This window comes from Pongo pygmaeus, chromosome 3, assembly GCF_028885625.2.
Source record: "Pongo pygmaeus isolate AG05252 chromosome 3, NHGRI_mPonPyg2-v2.0_pri, whole genome shotgun sequence".
In the NCBI taxonomy this organism is placed as follows: domain Eukaryota; kingdom Metazoa; phylum Chordata; class Mammalia; order Primates; family Hominidae; genus Pongo; species Pongo pygmaeus.
In genome coordinates this window covers 21,494,439-21,511,235 of record NC_072376.2, presented here as the reverse complement: position 1 = coordinate 21,511,235, position 16,797 = coordinate 21,494,439, and the positions used below count along the sequence as shown (strand labels likewise).

The following is a 16,797-nucleotide window of genomic DNA, read 5'->3' as shown; positions in this document are numbered from 1 at the left end:
TTTTTGCTATGCATAATTAAGCTCACATGAAGTGTTTTGTTTTGTTTTGTTTTACTTTTAACATAATTTGCTCCCTTTGATTATATGAGATGATAGGAGTTCTAATTTTGATTTTAAAGGGAAATTAAGTTACTACCAAGTGAAATGTATGGGATTGAGTTTGGTATATAGGAATTTTAAATCAACTTTCTAAGTCAATCAGTTCAGTTAGTCCTTGACCTTAAAACTTGGACAGACTGTTGATACAGTCAGATTCCCTCTGCCCAGAAAGAGTGATTTCATTTGCCGAAGGATACACAGTGAGTAGCGAAAGAACATTTTCCTACTTTGCAATCTAGCGCTGTTTCCCACTACATGTCGTAATTGTTAGACTCTATTTGAATTTAGAATTAATCATGATAATTTCATTTTTGTCATTGCAAGTGACAGTATTGACACAAAGAATGTCTTTTCAGTTTTAATGCCATTCTAGTGTTGTTTTCTGTTATTTGCCATTGTTAACACTTATTACAGGTTGAGTCTTATCTCTTATCTGAAATGCTTGGGACTAAAAATGTTTTGGATTTTGGATTTTTTCAGATTTTGGAATATTTGCATTATACTTACCAGTTCATCATTCCTAATCCAAAAATCTGAAATCCTCCAAGGAGTATTTTCTTTGAAAAGTTTTAGATTTTGGAGCATTTTGGATTTAGGATTCTCGGGTTAGGGATACTCAACCTGTAATTTTTTGGGAGTAAAATAACAGTTGTTAATGTACAGGAGCAAGTGTTTTTATTAATGAGGTCTTTAAATGAATCTGACTGCTGAGCAGATAATTATGAAATAAACCATGCTAGTTCTTATTTTATATTGTGATTATTATAAATACTGACATCATGGAGTATGTTTACAGTGTAGTGGAAGGAATTACTGATGAGTGTGAAAGACATTTTCCAGAAATGGTTTGAGGTTACTCTGGGTGTGAGGAACTTCTATGTTATTTCTGATTCCAGCTGTAAATCTATTTTCTAGAAAATGTTTTATCAAAGTGCTAAATACCTTGAAACATGATATATTTTATATTTCATGAATTTTTCTTTTCTTAAAAAAATAGCATTTAGCACTAGAAATGATCTTGAAGTAAGCCTGGATTATAAATAATTTTCTTTGACTCTTGTGTGTTTTTATTTATTTATTTATTTATTTATTTTTTCAATTCAACTTATACCTTACCTGGTAAACAGGTCAAGCAAGCAGAAAGGTGAATAGATTATTTATCAGAGTAAAGGGATTATCTTTTCATTGACATAATTGAGCATTTTATACAAGTGCAAGCAACATATTTAAACATGTATGTTTATAGACTCGGCTATATTTGTATATTTGTATATATAAAGGCCCTTTATTCAATTGGGATTAACTTTAGTGTTGACAGTTTATGATTCTGATTCTCTTTGTAAATGGAAGATGTCTTGATTTCTGTAAGCATGAGTCTGGTTTCTGTAAGTTCACATTTTATTATTGTGTAGTCACCTTTTATTTATTTTTTATTTTTTTGAGACAGTCTCACTCTGGTTGCCCAGGCTGGAGTGCAGTGGTGCAATCTCGCCTCACTGCAGCCTCTACCTCCCAGGCTCAGGTGATTCTCTTACCTTAGCCTCCTGAGTAGCTGGGATTACAGGCAGGCACCACGATGCCTGGCTAATTTTTGTATTTTTAGTAGAGACTGGGTTTCGCCATGTTTCCCAGGCTGGTCTTGATCTCCTGGACTCAAGTGATCCGCCTGCCTCAAGCTCGGAAAGTGCTGGGATTATAGGCATGAGCCACTGCCACCTTTTAAATTAAAGCATGAAGCGTTAAAGTATGTGGCATTTTCTCTTCCATTTTGAAAGTGTTTTCTCATTCAGATTTTGAGTATAAAATAAACTGTGATGTACTGATGAGAAATAATATTCAACATTGTCAGAAATTTATATAATAGTTAAGAAAAAATTGAGCAAAATAAATGAAACGCAAAATATACACAAAAATGCATTTTATAAGCCTTCGCTATGATATTGCACCATGTGAAACTTTTAGTTTTATTTAATCTAATACCAGTTTAAAGCATCTATCTGTGAACTTCCTAGCTGTTCTTCAAAACTATTAAATTAGTATAATCCTTTTCTGGAAGGAATAAGCTATTCTTTTATCTTTCAGACTTTTAATCTCTTAAAAAATGTAATACACAATTCTTTAAAGCTAAAATACAGTAGTACTAAGATTTTTTTCTTTTTCAGACTTTTTCCTTTTCTTAAATGTAATTGTGCCATCTAGAGGCAGCAAAGAGAAATGTATTTGAAATTGTTGACAAAATTAAAGTTACTGCATGGGAGTTAGTTGCTAATTAAACATAAAGAAAAAGTTAATGAAATTATACCCACTTTTAGGTAGTTAAAGTTATGTTTAGGATTGAAGAAATTGTTTTTAAAAAATTAGAAAGCAAATTAGAAAGCAGCATCTTTTTTCCTTATATTAAGCTTTTAAAAATTGATAAAATCCTATTTTTCTTGAATACGATCTTAATATATCATTTTATGTAGTAAGTCTAAATTCCTATCTTGGGATATAGTCCGTAAAACTTTCCTTTATCTGATTTTAAGAGTTTTGAATTTTTAAAAAATGCGACATAAAGAATGTACTTGTTCATAAATCTGTGTATACATCCTGCTATACCAATTATTTACTAAGGTCTCACTGGGGGCCAGAAAAAAAATTAAGTGGAAATTAGATTTGCTTGAATGATATGATCTGAAATAGCCAGGTGGGGCAGGAAGATTCACAGGAGCTGGTGTCTGTAGGAAAAAACAAAGAAAGAAAACTGAATAGAAAGTAGGGTTATGATTAGGTTCAAACTATGTAGTACTTAATACTTTAATCACTAGTGGTGAAGATAAGCTAATTTATATACATTGATTCCTCTTTTGTTATTGTGTTCACCTAAAAATATGAAATAGAGAGCATTCATTAATTTTCTTTTTCTAGTGATTCTTTTACATTTGTTTATATAAAACATGCTGAATACCATCTTAATGTGTCATTTTATAGATTAAAATGGTATTCAAAGCAACTTTGATATCATTTACTCTATAATTGAACATAAATGCTAGTGATGTTTTTGTTTAAATAATTTTAAAATAAGTACTATACTCACATGGATGTAATGTTTTATTTATTTCTACACATTAAAATACAGTGAAAGCTGGAAGTCCTACCCATCTCTCGCATCACACTGATAAGTAACTACTGTTTGTTTCTTACATATTATTGAGGAGACCCTCGTGTTTATGGAAACAAAAATGAATATATGTTTCTATTTTTTTGCATTTTTGCACAAAGGTTGCATGCTACACACACTGTTCTAAACCGTGCTTTTTTCTATAGAGCAACATATCTTAACTATGATGGTGATGATGTGTCTTAAAGAGGAGGATGGTGATGGTGGTAGTGGTGGCCAATCTTTATTGAGTACTTATGTGTCAGCCATTCCTCTGATGTCTTTATATACATTCAGTTACTCAGCTCTTATAACAGCCTCATGACATATAGTACTGTCATCACCCCCACTGTACAGATGTGGAAACTGAGGCAGAGAGAGGTTAAATGCCATACTCACAAAGCTAGTGCTGGTATTGGGATTTGAATTCACAGTCTCATTTTGGAATCTGTGTTAATGATCTCTCTGCTAAGTCTTCTTTCTGAAATCCTCTCAAATCAATATACAAGTTTCCTCATTCTTTCTTATCTCTGATTATTATGTTTCTACCATAATTTATTTAGATATTTCTCTATGGTGTTTGTTTCTAGTGGTTTGTACAGTGTCATTTTACACATTTAGTTGAGCATCTGTGAGACAAATTCTCCAAAGTGGAATTGATAATCAAAGGGACCAACTGGTGTTCCTTTTTCATTAAATTGAGGTATTGAGCAAAGTGCACAAATATTGATTATATTTTTACAAAAGAATATATAAGAACAAGATTTGTACTAGAATGCTGGACAGTGCTCCTGTGTTTCTCTAGTCTAGTCAGTTCCTGCCACCATCTCCAGGTACCACCCTTTTGATGTCTCTCACCATAAGTTTGGCCTGTTTTTAGACTTTAGTTGTGTAGTATGTACACTTGTGTCTGGTTTCTTTCCTGTCGTTACATGGATGGAATTTATCTTCGTTTTTGCATTTAGCTCTTTTCCATTGCTGTGTAGTAGTCCATTGTCTCAATATGCCAAAGTTTGTTCATTTTATCATTGATAGCCATTTCTGTTTCTAGGTTAGATGTCAAGAAAAAGCTGCTGTGAGTACTCATGTATATGTTTTATGAGGGACATGTACACTCAGGAGTGAAATTGCTAGGTTGCAGGCTTTCCATGTGTTTAGCTTTAAGTAGCTAAAGCCATGCACTTGACCAAAGTGGTTATATTGGTTTATGGTCTCAACAGTAATGAGAGTTCCAGGTGCTCTACATTTTTGCCATGCTTGAAATTGTCAATCTTCCATTTTAGTCTTCTGGTGGTAGTATTGTGATGTATCATTCTAGTTTTAATTTGCATTTCTCTGGTGACCATTGATGATGAGCACTTCTTTAGCTTTTTATTGGCAGTTTGGCTATCCCCTTTTCCTGACGTTCCTGCTCAAGTCTTGCCTATTTTTAGTTTTTTTGGCTTTCATTTTATTTATTATTTATAGAACTTCTTAATATGGGTTCTGAATATGAGCTCCCTGTTGGATTTATGTGTTGCATACATCTTCTCCCAGTTCATGCCTTTTTTTCCTCAATATTGTCTTTTTATGAAGAGAGTTTCTTAATTTTTCTGAAGTATAATTTCTTAGTTGTTGTTGTTTTAGTTAATGCTGTTTAAGAAATTTTTCTGCCGCAAGATTATGAAGATCTTCTTTTTTGTTCTCTTCAAGAAGCTTTAATATGTTTTACCTTTTATATTTAGTTCCGTAATTTGACTGGAATTGATTTTTTGTTGATGATGTGAGGTAGGGAGAATAAAATCTTTTAATTTGTATTCTTTGTTCCTTAGTGGGGAAAAAGCAACAAAGAAGTAAGTCATAGTCCTCTTTTTAAATTTTTGGTTTTTTACATTTCTGATTTCAGGTCTATTTAAAAATTTTAATGGTAAACTCTTATTATAATTCTTTATACCCTGACACACAAGATGCCCTGATATATTTTCTTTGGATTCCTTTCCATTATTCAGATCCTGGTGAATTTAGACAATTGCTTATTTTAATTATTCTTATTGATACAGTGATAATTATGGAAAACTTCCACTGATTTTATATTCAGTAATTCTGAGGCCTGAAGTAACACTTGTAAATATATGAATCTCTGACAAGTAAACAGTTTTAAAAACTTTTTCCATTGATTTGAGTCCTTAGTAATGATCATCTTTGTGATTTTTTAACACACATTTGATGTTTAATTTCTCTGTATTAGTTCAGCTAACTTTTCTGGAGAACTTTAGTTTTCATTTCCTGGCTTAGTTATTAAAGTTTGTACTGAGTAGAAGAGTAACTAAGATTACTATTTAGTGATGGACTGTGGTCACGTGGTTGCCGGAGGGCAGAGTCATTTTCTATTTTATTTATTACTGTGTTGCAAATGTGAGCAACAATTTTACTTTTTCTACTCAAAGGTGTCTCATACTACCATTTTTATATAGTGTGTTTAGTAATGTTTTTGTTATCATAAAGCCTATATTTATTTACTACTATAATTGAAAATAATTTGATTCAGGTTTCTGCTTTCTCTCTCTCATTGTAGAGCTTTAACTTGTTTACTATCCTGGTATTCTAAAATTCTCAATTGCCATAAATATTTTTATATTCTTTTTCTTTTTGAGGCGGAGTCTTGCTCTATCGTCCAGGCTGGAGGGCAGTGGCTTGATCTCAGCTCACTGCAAGCTCCGCCTCCCAGGTTCACGCCATTCTTCTGCCTCAGCCTCCCGCGTAGCTGGGACTACAGGTGCCCGCCACCACACCCGGCTAATTTTTTGTATTTTTAGTAGAGATGGGGTTTCACTGTGTTAGCTAGGATGGTCTCGATCTCCTGACCTTGTGATCCGCCCGCCTCGGCCTCCCAAAGTGCTGGGATTACAGGCATGAGCCACCGCGCCCGGCCTTATATTATTTTGTATTGCCCAATCTAGCCAGATTTTTTTAAAGGTGGGAAAGCCAATAATGGCTTTTAATTTTCCTGGTAATTCTGTTTTACATGGTTAATATTACCTGCATAACAGCTTTGATTTGCCTCTTGGCCCCCAAAGTCTACAATATTTACTATCTGGCCCTTTATACTATACTTCTCCCTAGGTTCATGTTTTAGCAGGAGACCTCTTTGCATGTGGGCAGGTCAAAAATGCTTTTGTGGGATTAATAACAGAATAATAAGGAACTGAAACAACTCAACATAAAAAAAATTTTTGATTTAAGAAATGGGCAAATGATCGGACTAGGTATTCTGAAAAGAAGACATACAAATGACCAACAGGTATGTGAAAAAATCTCACCATCACTAGTCATCAGGAAAATGCAAATCAAAACCACAATAAGATACCTTACCACAGATAAGTGGTTTGTATCAAAAAGACAAAAAATAACAGAATGTGGAAAAGAGAATTCTCGTACATTGTTGGTGGGAATGTAAATTAGTACAACAATTATAGAAAGTAGTTTGTAAGTTTCTTAAAAAACTGAAAATAGAGCTACCGTATGATCCAGCAATGTCACTGCTGAGTATATATTCAAAAGAAAGGAAATCAGTATATTGAAGAGATACCTGCGCTCACATTTACTGCAGCACTATTCACGATAGCCAAGATATACAATCAACGTAAGTGTCCATCAGTCCATCAACAGAGGAATGGGTAAAGAAAATACGGTATATATACACCAAGGAGTACTATTCAGTCATAAAAAAAAGAATGAAATCTTGTCATTTGCAGCAACATGGATGAGCCTGGAAGTTATTTTGTTAAGTGAAATAAGCCAGGTACAGAATGACAAATAGTGTATGTTTTCACTCATATGTGGGAGCTGAAAAAGTTGATCTCATGGAGGTAGAAAGGAGAATAGAAAATACCAGAGGCTGGGAAGGGAAGGGTCTAGGAAGAGGGAGTGAAGTAAGGTTGGTTAATCAGTACAACCAAGTACAGATAGAAGGAATAAATTCTGGTGTTTGATAGCATGGCAGGGTGACTATAGTTATCAATAATCTATTGCATATTTATTGCATATTTCATATTTCCCAATTTGATTTGGTCATTACACATTATATATATGGATCAAAATATTACATGTATCCCATAAATATATACAATTATTATGTGTCAATAAAAACATGTTGAGAAAAAAATGCTCCTGTGGAAGCAATGCCCTGTGTGACCAGTGACAGAGGTACTCATGCCTTTGTTCAGTCATTGTTGACCTCTGTTTCAACATCTAGTTTCTTTTTCATTCTGTGTCACATTTGTTTGACTTTTGAAAAATAGCAATTTCTTTTTAATTTTATTTTTTATTTTTTTTAGAAATAGGGTTTTGCTCTGTCGCCCAGGCTGGAGGGCAGTGGCGCAATCTCAGCTCACTGCAGCCTCAAACTCCCTGGCTCAAGTGATCCTCCCACTTCAGCCTCCCAAGTAGCTGGGGTTACAGGCGCTTGCCATCATGCCCCATTAATGTTTTCATTTTTATTTTTGGCAGAAATGGAATCTCACTATGTTGCTCAGGCTGGTTTCAAGCTCCTGGCCTCAAGCAATCCTCCTGCCTTGGGCCTCCCAAAACTCTGAAATTCTAGGCATGAGTACTGTACCTGGCCAAAAATAACTGATTTCTTTTAAACTTGAATGCCATATAGAGTATATTTTGAGAAATAAATTGGCTTTTCGTTGAATGTTTTATTTGATGGTATCCAGCTCCCCATGTTGTTACTCTCTGCCAAGGGCTATGGAAGGCACTTTTACCGCCTTTCTTCTACCCCTTCTCCAAACCCCCTAAGATGATTAGAGGAGTCTCCATTTTATAGTGAGGTAACTGCCCCAAGTCTTATAGCTGGTAAGTGGCAACGTGTTATTGAACATTTCCTGCAGTAATCTAAAGCAGGCACTGCACAAAAGGAGTTGAGAAGCTAAACTAGATATTGAAAGTTTATCCTCAGTTATTAGTTCTGTACTGGAATAGAAGCTTTTCATTGAAATTGGAGGAAAATGTGTCTCTTCTCACTAGCATCTAACTGGTTTTCATTATCCCAACATTTCTTTGAATTTCCCTACTAATATTCTGGACTTTTAACAGAGTGCAACTATTTTGAGGCCATGTATTACAGGCTAGTTTTATGGGCATCTCACAAAGGCAAATTGCTCAGAATTGGTCCCGACACGCTTTTCTCTGGTCTTTTACCTTTTGTGTACTTAATTTACAGACTGCAGGGCCTCCAAGGGTTGGAACTGTGTTCTGTCTTTCCCTGTATATCCATTACTTGGTACTGTGCCTGGCCGTGGCCAGCACTCAATATTTGTCAAGGAAATGGGTGAATTGTAAGTTAGAGGCTCATCATAGTGTAGTTGAGTAGTCTAGCTGGAATTCAGTTTCCTGTGTTCTCATCTCTGCTTCCCACTTACTGTGGTTTTTGTCATTAACTGTTCAGCATTTGATAAGGTGAGGGGTTTGTTAGGCATCCTGATACCATCTTTTTAGATCTATAATTGTAGATTGTGAACTTATGATTCTTTCTTGGGAAAATTTGCCCCTTCCCTTCCTACTCTATTGAGGTCATCTTCCATTTCCTTGTCTGGTTGTCACTTATTCTCTTCCTTTTTTTTTTTTTTTTAATGTAGCTTTTCTTGTTTCAGATATTTTATTAATAACAGCTTCCTAATTGGAGGTATATCCACTGTGGGCTCCTTCGCTTATTCAGTAGTCACTTTTTAGCTTTAAGAGTCAGTGCAGAAAGAGAATTTAGTGAAGGGATCTGGTAAACCTACTGCTTTGACTCTTACAACCCCGGTTATCTGGCATGGTGGCCAGGGTGGAGGTGTTTTTCCAACTTGCTTTGGTTAAATGGGGCTAACCTCATACAGTTATGGTGCTGGACACAGACAATGCCTAGATTGTTCACAGTCAATGCCTGTAAGTGTTCTATAAGTGACGTGCTGTTATTGCTTATTTATTTTTTTAAATTATTTTTCTTTGAAGAAAGGGTCTCACTATGTGGCCCAGGCTGGAGTGCAGTGGTGCTATCTTGGCTAACTGCAGCCTTGACCTCCTGGACTCAAGTGATCCTCCCACCTCAGCCTACCGAGTAGCTGGAACTACAGGTGCACACCACCAGGCCTGGCTAATTTTTTAAAATATATCTTTTGTAGAGATGCGATCTCCCTGTGTTGCCTAGGGTGGTCTCAAACTCCTGAGCTCAAGCCTTCTGCCCACCTCAGCCTCCTAAAGTGCTGGGATTACAGGTGCGAGCCACTGTGCTCAGCCATTTATTGATTTTTGAGCTCTTACAGGGCTCTTCCTCTTTGCTGCCATAATTGTGCTTTACTTATCTTCATCAAACATTGTTATGATCTAATTGTACATGTGTCTCCCCTGTGATTTCCACCTCTTCAGGGACAGGAGCCATGTCTTACTGCTATGTCTTCAATGCCCTATGCAGTGTTTGGTCCGTTTGTATTTGAGGAACTTGGAGTTGAACTTGACTACAGATAGTTAGAGAGGTGTCTTTGGGCTTTGTAGCCTCAGAGATACTGCTCTCATTGTGTCTGATCAGCTAGTGAATATGCAGAGTGATAACTGGGCTTAAAGAGCATTGAAAAGGATGAATTCTGGTTATGCTTTCTGAATTGCCTAAATGTAGGGGGCTGATTTCTCTTTTACCCTCATAGCAGAGTCAATATTTCAATTTATAAAAAAGATGGTCCAGTGTAAAATGAGGGTATGCCATAAGCAATTGACACCATAGAAGTTAGGAAAGCAAAGTAACATGTTAGGAAAATAGCGTGAAACATTAGTCTAAATAAAATAAAGAGACATAAGGGCCAGAGTTTTTGTTTATTGATGTGTTTTCATCACTCAAAAAAATCTCAGTAGTTAAATGTGGAGAGAAGCGCTGCTAGAATGAATCTTTCTTTTTGCCCTCAGGATTTGACAGGATCTGAACTATACACCCAGGCAGCCAGCCTCCTGCACCCTGTGGTTTATACTACCGCTATCATTCTCCTCTTATGTCTCTTAGCCGTCATTGTCAGTTACATATACCATCACAGGTAAGAAATACATCTCGACAAAATAGATCTGCGGACTTTAATTTGAAGGACTTTATTTCACATTTAATTAGGACAAAATTGAGTTTGTTATCATCCTGTATTTCCAAAGTAAGGATGATTACTTTAGAATATATACATGCCTTCTTCATTTCATGCCATTAGAGACATAAATAATTAGTATTTGGGATGATAAATTCAGTTTTTACAGCAACCAGTCAGTTTGCTGGGTTTGTATCTAGAAAAGAATATGGGAAATATGTACTGGAGACTGTGGGGCGGGTCACAGGTGCAATAGGAGGTAAAGTGAGGCAGAAGTTTCTTACCTGCAGAGGTACCTAAAGGGGTATCTCTAGGTATCAGACTGTATTATTGCTCTTATTTTATGACTTTTTGCCTATTATGATATTCTTTATTTTATAGATGACATTTTTAAGAAAATTTGTGGCATTTAAGCATGGGATACGTTTTTTGTTAATTGGAGGCAAAGCTATAGAAACTTTTATTTTGTGGTAGGAAATAATGAACTGAAAGGATTCGCTAAGCAGAAATTCACTTTACAAAACGTTCTGCTAGAATGTATTTTCCTGTTTAAGCTAGATGTATATGGCATTTCTTGACATTTAGTTAAGAAACAAAAGGAGATTTTGATATACATTTAAAAAAAAGAAAGACTTCAACATTTTATTATGGAAGTCCAGGAAGAAATGCATTGAGTGTTTAGACCTGCACCAGTGGGTCAAAAAAAGACCCATTGGCATGTTGCAGAAATCTCTAGGTGGCCAAGCAGGTAATCCAGTCATCTTAAGACATCCTAGTAACAAAAGCCCATGCATTTCTTATTGTGGAGAATTTCTTTAGCATTTAGTGGGTGCAGTGGTTCTATAAATGGCTTTTTAAGTGCATAAAGTTAAATGTTAAGAAACTAGATCGAGTTAAATGATGTCTCAGATCTGTGCGTGTGTGTATTTGTGTGTGTCTGGTAGTATATGTTTGTTAAATGTTTAAATATCAAATATTTAACTTTTGCCTTTGATGAAGTTGGAATTAACTTAAGATGAACATCATAGTTTTCTTCTTCTTATGTACTAGCCTGAATATTAACATTTTCTCTCTTCTTTAAACAGTTTGATTAGAATCAGCCTCAAGAGCTGGCACATGCTTGTGAACTTGTGCTTTCATATTTTCCTAACCTGTGTGGTCTTTGTGGGAGGAATAACCCAGACCAGGAATGCCAAAGTCTGCCAAGCAGTAAGTCAGAGTGAAAAAATGAAATGGAAAAAATTACTGGTGTTAGAAAATAATTTCATTAACTATAAAAAGAAAAAATCATTCTTTAATACCTTTTCTTTAACTGATTAAAGTTAAATTTATTGTCTGTCACTTAAACAATCTGCCAGTTTACTTCCTGTTCTAAATTACCATTTTGCAACTGAGTATATAACTTAAACAGCTCATCCCTTTATCATTGGGAATTTAGTGTTACATCTTATGGCTATTATTACAATGCCTATTACTTATTTTTAAAATGTATGAAATTCTGACTTTGGCTGAAAGAGAAGTGACATTTTCTGATAGAATTTTAAAAATTATTTTATGTGTTGATGAAAACAAAAATTAGAAAAAGAGTTAATCATAAAGATATAAAAATGACACTAGGTTAGATAAATATGAAGAATTTAAAAATATCTTACTCTGAATTTCCAATAAATTATTACATATGTAGCCTTAGTGAACAGTTTTCTTGCAGCATAAATATAAAAATGGAAATTCTTCAATCTATGAATAGAAAATATGTAACATTTTATTTCTTTGTTTGTATATTGTTTTTCACATGCATGATAGCAAGAAGTAGAATGTAGTAATTGAAAGTTCAGGCTGCCTGGATTTGGATTTCAGTTTACCATTTATCGGCTGTGTTTCTATGGGCGATCTGTTTAACCTTTTTTTTTCTTTTGTTTGCTTTTAAAACTGTAATTAAAAAAAAATATAACATGTGATCTCTGTAAACAAATTGTTCACTGTACAATACAGTATTGTTCCCTGGAAGCACAACATTGTACAGCAGATACCTAGAACTTTTCATCTTGTATAATTGAAACTCGGTATGCATTGAACAATGACCCCTTTCTTCTTCTCCCCCAATCTTATGGCAGTCACCATTCTCTTCTTGGCTTCTATGAGTTAGGACTACTTCAGATACCTCATATAAGTGGAATCATGCAGTATTTGTCCTTCATTGACTTACTTATTTCATTTAGCATAATGTTTCAGGGTTCATCTATGTTGGTGAATATGATTTTCCTCTTTTTTATGGCTGAATAATATTCCATTGTACGTAGAGACCACATTTTCTTTATCTATTTGTCGTTGATGGACATACAAGTTGTTTCTATCTCTTGGCTACTGTGAGTAATGCTTCAGGGAACACAAGAGTGCAGGTATCTTTTTGAGATTTTGATTTTAATGTGTAATCCTTCTGTGTCTCAGTTTTCTCACCTATAAATTGGGAATGATAATCGAGTTGTTGGATGATGTGATTATTTATATTAAAAAACTGAAGTAATTTACACAAATTATTAGAATTAATAGGAACGTTTAGCAAAGAGCGACTGCTAGTGTGCAGAAATACAACTATGAGAAAGCATAATGAGAAGGTAGCATTTACATAGTGTCAAAGACGATCAAGTATCTAGAAATAATGAAAAATGTTCAAGATTTACGGGTAAAATTAAAATAAGTACTAGAGAAGACCTAAATAAATGGTAAGATATAATAGGTCAAAGGATAGGAAGACTTAATATTAGCCAGATGGCAATTCCTTTTAAGATTAATTTGTAGAATTTTTTATGAAACTCAATAAGATGATTTTTAAATTTATGTGAAAATAAATGACCAAAGAAAGACAAGACACTAATAAAAAAGAGGAGCAGAGCCGGAAGACTGTCTTCTAGTCATCAGGGTTTGTGAGGCTATGGAAGTGAAACCAGTGTGGTATTAGCAGTAGGCAGAGATAAATTGGCCAATGGGATAGAATAGAGAGTCCAGAGGCAGACCCGTGGGAACTTTGACATACAACAAAGGGGATGTGCCTTGTCAGCTGGGGAAGAGAGACCACCATTCAGTAAACGGAGCTGGAGAAAATCCATTTGGAAAAAGATTAAACTGGGTCTATACCTCATGCCACATTAAAAAAAAAAAAAAAGTCAACTCTAGGTGGTTTAAATACTTACATATCCAAACCAAAATCTTAAAACCCTTTAAAAAGTTGGAGACCTTAAGATAAGGAAGTCCAATAAGACAGTGAAAGGCATCCACTAGAAAAAAGTAATTTTGACTAAAAATAAGAACTTGTTTATCAAGAGCCCTTAAAGAAGCTGAAAAGATAAGTTACAAATTGGAGGAATCTGTTTACAATCCATACAACTAACAGCATTCGAGTAAAAAATATATCAGTAACTGTAATCAGTGAGAACATCACAACAAGTCAGAAGAAAAAGCAGGAGAATGGATGAGCATGTTGTAGAAGAGCGAACACACAGATTCAGCACGTGTGCAGAAATGTTCAACAGCATGGGTGTCATGGAGATGCCAATGAAAACGATTAGTTACCATTTTATGCCTTTTCCGTCAGTAAAAGTTAAGCCTGATAATGCCAAGTCTTGATGAACATGTGGACTCACAGGATCCTTTTACATAGTTGGTGGGAATGTAAGTGGACGTCCCCTGAGAGGCATTGCCTTCTATAGTTACGTGTTCACGTACCCTGGAACCCAGCAGCCCCACTCCTGTACTCAGAGTAACCTTGCCTGTGTGCACATGAATATGAGCATGGATATGAATATTCATTGCAGCACTATATGCAATATCAAAAACCTGGAAGCAACCCAAATGCCCAACACAGAGAGAGTGAACAAACAAACCCTGTGGTATTATACAAGAGTCAGAACCAATGAATTATAGCAATGCAGAGCACAAATTAGTTTTAAGTGAAAAGTTGAAAAGTAAGTCCTATAAATTAACATTCACCATTTGTTTTTTTTTAATGAAGGTAGAAATCACTAAAATAGCCCACTTTAACAAAAAATAGGTGCAATAAAACTATAAAAGAGAAAGCAAGGGAGTGATGAACAGAGGATATAGGGTGATGATACAGAGGATATAATAGGGTGATAGTTACCTGTGATGAGGGAGTCTTATGATTAGTTAACAGGTTATTGACAAGGTCCTACCTTGTGTCTTGCTGGTAGATTCTTATGTACTTACCATACTATTAACAATAACTAACTGAATAAAGGCAGGTTGTGCTGGGCCCACTCATTAGACTGTGTCATGATACTGTGGCTTATGATTAATCCAATATTGTATACCTGAGATCCAATTTAAAATGTGTATGTGTAACAGTTGTTGAGAGGATTAAATGACTCAAGCTTCTCAAGAGTACCAGGCATATACTGTTTAATAAATGTTACCTGTTACCACTATTATATTAGTATTGTTGATAAAATTATGTCTTATCTGTGTGATATATTTTTGTTTTAGGCTGTTACTACACATCTGTAAACAAACTGCCTACAAGAAGTCAGATGATGGGTCTCAGATCAGCTACATCCATGTGTAGAAGATAGCTCCTCTGTGTTCTCAGTCTTTCTCCCCTTCTTCATGTGGCTGACTCCCACTTACCTTGCAGGTCTTACTTTATCGTTACTGTTTCAGAGATTCTGTTCCTGTATCCCCCAGTGTTATTTTGTGGACCTGTATTATTCTGTTTTCATGCTGCTAATAAAGACATACCCGAGACTGGGTAATTTATAAAGGAAAGAGGTTTAATTGATCCACAGTTCCACATGGCTGGGGAGGCCTCACAATCATGGTGGAAGGCAAAGGAAGAGCAAAATCATGTCTTTTGTGGCAGCAGGCAAGAGAGAGCATGTGCAGGGGAAATCCCCTTTATAAAACCATCAGATCTCATGAAAGTTATTCACTATCGCAAGAACAGCTCAGGAAAGACCCACCCTCATGATTCAGTTACCTCCCACTGGGTCCTTCCCACGACAGATGAGAATTATGGGAGCTACAATTCAAGATTTGGGTGGGGACACAACTAAACCGTATCAGGTCCTTACTAAAATTCCATGCTGCCTATGAAACTTTATGATTTACTATTTACTATCTCTGAACTCTAAGCTCTCCCTGGACTCCAAGCTCTACAAGCATAAGAATTATAGTAGTTGAACTTTGGGAGGCTGAGGCAGGTGGATTACGAGGTCAAGAGATCGAGACCATTCTGGCCAACATGGTGAAACCCCATCTCCGCTAAAAGTATAAACATTAGCTGGGCATAGTGGCGCTCGCCTGTAGTCCCAGCTACTCGGGAGGCTGAGGAAGGAGAATTGCTTGAACCTGGGAGGCAGAGGTTGCAGTGAGCTGAGATTGCACCACGGCACTCCTGCCTGGTGACAGAGAGAGACTCCATCTCAAAAAAAAAAAAAAAGAATTACAGTAGTTGATTCACTGGTGCTTATCTAGGGACCAGCACAAGGCCTGACCCATAGTAGGTGCTGAGCAAATGTTTACTGGGTGAATGAACAAAAAGAAGCCTCTGTCTGCGCATTAGAATGCATTCAAACCTGGAGCCATTTTGACTCTATTAGGACAGTACTCAGCACACATTGGCAATAAAGGTCTTCATTGTATCTAAAAGTATTCATTGATTTCTTGAAGCAGACACATAAATTTATTTCACTAAGGAAATGAATGGAGAGATGCCATTGTAAAGATGACTGCCTTTCATTATCCTGAGTGGAATTTTCTACCATTTCTAAATGGAAAAAGAGAGGAATTGCAATGGGTTTTTAGGGCTTCAAGAACAAATGCCGTTAAAGGTTTACAAAAGAAAAGGGAAAGGCAAGTCTAGATGTTTCACTGTCGTTCTCTTCTATGTTTATAAGGTGTTTCCCTTTGATGAAAGACATAGCATCATTGTTATATTTCTGACTCAGACATTCCTTGCTTCACTTTGTCACTGTAATACTCAATTCAGGTAATCACTGGCCGAGAGCAGAGTCGTAGAATGCAAAAAGGACTAACCTAGAATTCCAGATCCTAGTAGCTAGGTTCTAATTTTGTGTCTGCCAGAACAGCTTATGTGAATAGTCCCTTAACCTAGTAGGGCTTAATGTTTCTTCTATAAAATGGGTCAGGCTAGTTAAGTTAAATGATTGTTAAGGTTCTTCCCTCTCAAAACCTGAGCCCTCACGTGTACATGTTTTTATGTGCAGTTTGTCTTTATTATCTCCCTTTGTGAGCTTACATAGTTTATGAACAGTATAAATGGGTTGTAATGTAGTTTCTTCCCACACAGTGATTGGTTGAGGTTATTAAAGGTGCTACCAGCCAGGTACTTCTCACTTTGGTCCCTAAATTCATTTCAGGTAGGACCTTAGGTGCTTTCTACGGCCTTTAACTCTCTTTTGCTAAAGGTGCGGAAGGAGAAATAAGAAGTTGAGTGAC

The 16,797-nt window shown here is 35.8% G+C and overlaps 1 protein-coding gene across 2 annotated transcripts in view; it reads left to right on the top strand.

Annotated features, from left to right (window-relative positions):
• The window catches only part of ADGRA3 (adhesion G protein-coupled receptor A3), a 127,960-nt gene that overhangs the window by 102,367 nt on the left and 8,796 nt on the right, over positions 1–16,797 (top strand). Inside the window, exons 15-16 of one of the 2 annotated variants that reach the window (XM_054485098.1) lie at positions 10,163–10,287; positions 11,412–11,535. The exons of the other annotated variant lie outside the window; for it this stretch is intronic. Of the exons in view, the coding sequence (XP_054341073.1) occupies positions 10,163–10,287; positions 11,412–11,535 (249 nt within the window). The remainder of the gene's footprint in view (positions 1–10,162; positions 10,288–11,411; positions 11,536–16,797) is intronic. 2 annotated transcript variants of the gene reach the window in all.